The sequence below is a fragment of the Accipiter gentilis genome, chromosome 17 (genome assembly GCF_929443795.1).
Source record: "Accipiter gentilis chromosome 17, bAccGen1.1, whole genome shotgun sequence".
Lineage (NCBI taxonomy): Eukaryota > Metazoa > Chordata > Aves > Accipitriformes > Accipitridae > Astur > Astur gentilis.
In genome coordinates, this window is record NC_064896.1 from 426,303 (window position 1) to 431,468 (window position 5,166).

Here is a 5,166-nt window from a genome sequence, read left to right on the forward strand (position 1 = left end):
CAAACGATCTCAGATCCTCGTTTCTTGGCCCTCGGTGCTTTATCCTACGGGGTAGTCAGGAAGGAGTTCCCACCTTTCCAGGGCCCAGGGGCCGAGTCAGGGGCCGAGTTTTACCGGAAAGGAAAATCAGGGCTTTCAGTGTCTGAGAAGCTCTTGATTACTACAGGGTTGACCGGCTAAGGGCCAGGGGCTACCCCTGCACCGCAGCTGCAGGAGGCCGCGATCCCCACCTGCTTTGCAGCAGCCCAGCACCACAGGGCAGAGGGGACAGAGACCTGCCCGATGCCCTGCAGGTCTGCGAGGGGCAAACACCGCGGGGCAGAGCCCTGCACCGCTGGGCAGGCTCTTGAGCACACCGGTCCGTCAGTGCCGGGCCGTCAGTGCCGGGTGCTGCCGGGCCGTGCCACCGGCACTGCTAGGCTCCGCGCCCTGCCGTCGGCGCCACTGCTGCCGTGCCCGGCCGGGCCGGGCCGGGCCGGGCCGTGCCGGCGCGGCGCGGCGCGGCACCGTGGGGCTGCGCCGCCGGTGCCGCCCGGCAGCGGGCCGGGCCGGGCCGGGCCGGGCCGTCGGGGCCGCCCGCCGCGCCGAGGCACGTGCCCCCGAGCCCGCCGGCGCCCCAGCCCCGCGCCTCCGCGCCAGCGGCCGGCCCATGTGGCCGATCGCAGCTCGGCATGAATGAACCGGGCTCCTCCAATCGGCGGCCGCCCCGGCGGCGGGCGCAACGCGGGCTCCCCCGCCGAGCGCCTCCGCCGGCCAATCCGGCGGCGGCGGCCGCCCGCCGCCGGCCAATGGCGGCGGGGAGCGGCGGGGCGGCGCCCCGCGCCGGCGGCGCCCTATGGCGGAGCGGCGCGGGCCGCCGGCGGCGGCGGGCGGGCCAATGGGGCGCGGGGGCGGGGCCGGCGGCGCGGCGGCCCGGCGCCCCGGCGCGCGGCTCTAAAGCGCGGCGCGGCGCGGCGCGGCGCAGACGGCCATGGCCGCCACGGCGCAGTACCTGCCGCGCAGCGCCGCGCTGATGCACCCCGACGGGGACCGGCTGCACCAGGGCACCACGTACCGCGAGGTGCAGAAGATGATGCACCACGAGTACCTGCAGGGGCTGGCCCCCGCCGCCGGGCACGCCGTCGGGCTGGCGCACCACCAGTGGCTGCCCAGCGCCGGCACGGACTGGGGCAGCGGCGGGGGCGGCGGGGGCGCGCACCTCCCGCCCGCCGAGCACGCCAAGGGCGGCCCGCCGGGGCCCCGCGAGGAGCTGTCCGCCGCCGCCGCCGCCTTCCACCACCGCCCGCACCTGGTGCACCAGCCGGCGGCGGGCGGCGCGGCGGGCGGCTGGGCGCAGGGCGGCGCGCACCACCTGCCGCCCATGTCGCCGCCGTCGGGGCAGCCGCTGCTCTACGCGCAGCCCTACGCGGGCCTCAACGGGATGCTGGGCCCGCCGGCGCCCGCGCTGCACCACGGGCTGCGCGACCCGCTGGGCGCCGAGGAGGCGGGCGCCCACGAGCTGGCGGCCTCGCCGCCGCCGCTGGGGCCGCCCGAGCCGTCGGACGAGGACGCGCCCAGCTCCGACGACCTGGAGCAGTTCGCCAAGCAGTTCAAGCAGCGGCGGATCAAGCTGGGCTTCACGCAGGCCGACGTGGGGCTGGCGCTGGGCACCCTCTACGGGAACGTCTTCTCGCAGACGACCATCTGCCGGTTCGAGGCGCTGCAGCTGAGCTTCAAGAACATGTGCAAGCTGAAGCCGCTGCTCAACAAGTGGCTGGAGGAGACGGACTCCAGCACGGGCAGCCCCACCAACCTGGACAAGATCGCGGCGCAGGGCCGGAAGCGCAAGAAGCGCACCTCCATCGAGGTGGGCGTCAAGGGCGCCCTGGAGAACCACTTCCTCAAGTGCCCCAAGCCCTCGGCGCACGAGATCACCTCCCTGGCGGACTCCCTGCAGCTGGAGAAGGAGGTGGTGCGGGTCTGGTTCTGCAACCGGCGGCAGAAGGAGAAGCGCATGACGCCGGCCGGGGTCCCGCACCCGCCCATGGAGGACGTTTACGCACAGGCGGACACGTCGCCGCTGCACCACGCGCTGCCCGCCGCCGTGCAGTGACTGCCCGGCCCCGCCGCCGCCGCCGCCGAGCGGTGACGGCCCGGCCCCGCCGCCGCCGCCGCCGTGCAGGGACGGCCCGGCCCCGGCGGCGGCGGGAGCGGGCGCGGGCGGCGGGCGACGCGCTTTAATTTATTCCTCAGACTGGCCCGGCCGCGCCCGCTCCGCGCCCCGGCCCCGCGCTGTATTTATTCGCCCGCCACGGGCGCCCTGCGCGCCGGAGCCGCTCGCGGCCGCAGCAGCAGTAGCCAAAGGTTTGCGATCTCTAATTTATTCCCTTCCTCGCGCCCCCGGCCCGGCCCGGCCCGGCGGACGCTGCGATACCATTTCCCGGCCCGTTTCTATTTATTTTCTAACCGCGCGCGGAGCTCTCTCCCTCCCGTTGGTGGGTTCGGTCCGGTCCATCCCCTTGGGTTTCGGTTTTTGTTTGTATCTTTGTTGCAAAACCAATGTAGACTGCGAGGGTACGTTTCTATTTATGTTATAGTAAATATTTTATTACTTACATAAACCATTTACCCAGGAACCGGTCTCGTGTCGTCTTTGCGGGCCGCCGGGCGCGGGCCGGGCCGGGGGAGCCCGGCGGCCGGAGGAGCCCCGGGGCTCGCTTGGGCGCGGCGCTTCGTTCCCGGGGCCCCGCCGAGTTCCCCCCCGCCCCGCGGCGAGACCGCCGTGCCCCCGCCGGACCTCGCCCTCCCGCCGCCGCCTCCGTCCCCGGTGGCCGCGCGGTTGGCGGGAGCGGGGCTCGGCGGCGCCTGCCCGCCCGTCCCGTCAGCTGCGCTTGGGCTGGGCTTGCCCGCGCTTCGGCACTCGTGGCCGGGCGGCACGCGTGGGGGTGGCCGGGCCCCGCGGTTCGGCACGCGGAGCGCCGGTGAAGCGGGGGGGGTCGGGGTCTGCGGCGCTTTGCCGAGCTCGGCGTAACTTTCTGCGGGGCGAGCAGAAACCGTTCCAAACGTGGCTTTAACTTCTTCCCGCAGGGGCGATACGAGTACGCTAGGATAGCTCAGAAGAGCCCTCCTTTCCGCTCGACCCACGCTCGGGTTTTCTGATCCCCCCCAGTTTTCCCTTTCGTGGTTCCGTGCCCTGATGTTTCGTGGTCGTGCCACGAAAGGCTGGAAACTTAGCTATCGCGTTCTCTGTTTCTGGAAGAAAATCGGCTCGCGTCTCTACTTTAAACCTCTTCTCTTTCAGCAAATATCAGGAAGAGTCGCACACGAGGATTGTGTTTGCCTTTGCAGGTCCTTTGATTCCTGCGGTATTTTGTGTGTTGGGAGAACTTTTGAAACGTGTACCTACCCATACAGAGCTCTTGCACTGATGAAATACTTGGTCAAAATCTGGCGGTAAAGCACCAAATTCTTTCTTTTTATTTGGCAGAGAACTTGCCAGCGTTCTGGAACATCTGGCACTTGCTAGTTCCCCTACTTGACTCTTGCTACAAATTATATGCTGTGAAAACAGCAGGCTTAAAAGGAATTTTCTAGTGATAGCACTGCATCCTGCATAGGAATTCGTATATAGTAATTTTTTTATATATATATATATATAAATCTTTAACATATTAAATGCAACTTTCACTTGAAAATTTATACGTGAAAATTCTTCACTGTGGTTTGATTTTGTTGCAATTTGTGCCTTTGGGGGTGTGTGTGTGTGTGTGTAGTACTTGTCTAAGCAACAATGCATTTGCACTAGATAATATAAATTACACTCTCAATGTCTCGTAAACTGTAGCTGTTCTACATCAGCTAATACAAAACTATTAAGTTCCCATTCAAAATTCTAGTAAACTGGTTTTTGAGAATTTCAAATAAAGTCACCTTGAGCAGTTAGTTCACTAAATACTATGTTTGATGCTCACAAGTATGTAAAGAAATGGTTCACTTTGTGGTACAAAAAAGCTAGTAAACGGTGCAGTTTAATGTGTTAATAACTTTCCTTGGCATGCAGAGCATAATAAGAAATCTCACTTAAAGGATTCCATGTGCATTGTATGTTTTGTCAGCTTTTGTTACAGACTTAGCTTCTTTTTTCATAGTGAGACTGGTTTTTATAGAAGGGCACAGAATTGTAGGGCTGTTGTTGAGATCCTGAATTCCAAAAGTTTTGCTGTATTTACTGAATATCTACTGATTTCTAAATAGCTGAGCATATGCAGTAGCTTAGGTGATACACTCCAGTAAAAAAGTAAAGGAGCATGATGATTCAAGGGTTTGAGTCCGTGTATCATGAAAGCATTTAAATTGATTTTCAACTCTGAAAATCTTTCCTTGGCTATTCTCTTGTGTTTCACACACATGTACCATTGTGTTTAATGTTTGGTAATGCTGTAACTCTGCAGCCGTTACTCAAGAATTTCCATGTGATAGCCAGGCTTTAAGGGAAGAAGAAAAAAAAATCGGAAGTGAACAAAAGAGGGTTTATTTTTTATTTATTAAAGAAAACAAACTCTTGTTTGCATTGAATGATTAATTGTACTGCTTTTCTATACCAGGAGTGATTTCAGTAGCCTCTTCATTCTGAACTAACCTGGCTGGCAAACAGTATTTATATTGATACTTAGAAGGGAAGGGTCAGTTTTCACATTGTGTTCTCATAATGGATGAGATGTGCTGTGAGTGCTGGGGAGGACGAGCACCCTTGGGTTGTTCGGTTTGTCAGATTGTATAAGGCGCTGGCAGCCCCACCGCATTAGCTCTTTCATGATGTTGAGCAGCAATAATAAAATACACTTTATATTTCTTATTTCTGCAGTGCTGCCGTGCTCAGCTGTTCTAAAAATCAAATGGCCCAAAGGTTTGCCTCTCTTAGAACTTGTTAGTTTTCTTGGTCAAGGATTAAATAGCAATTACTGGAGGGAGACTTGATTTTTTTTTTTTCCTTTTTTTGTGGTGGTGGTTTCTCGCTAAAGTGAAAGTATGAGCTCATACTGCTACATCGGGAGTAAAGCACACACAGGTAGGACCGTGATGTTGGTAAAGAACAGCAGATGTACAAATAGTTATTTAACAATGCACGAAGTAAATAGTAGAATATGCAAAGTAAGAAGTGTAGATAAGGAAAGGGAGTTATGCGCA

At 59.8% G+C, this 5,166-nt stretch overlaps 1 protein-coding gene across 1 annotated transcript; it reads left to right on the forward strand.

Annotated features, from left to right (window-relative positions):
• The first annotated feature begins 970 nt into the window (after positions 1-970).
• Positions 971-2,144, forward strand: POU3F1 (POU class 3 homeobox 1). The gene has a single exon (XM_049820229.1). It carries the CDS (start codon positions 971-973, stop codon positions 2,090-2,092), a length of 1,122 nt encoding a protein of 373 aa, XP_049676186.1. The 3' UTR covers positions 2,093-2,144.
• Positions 2,145-5,166: the final 3,022 nt, after the last annotated feature.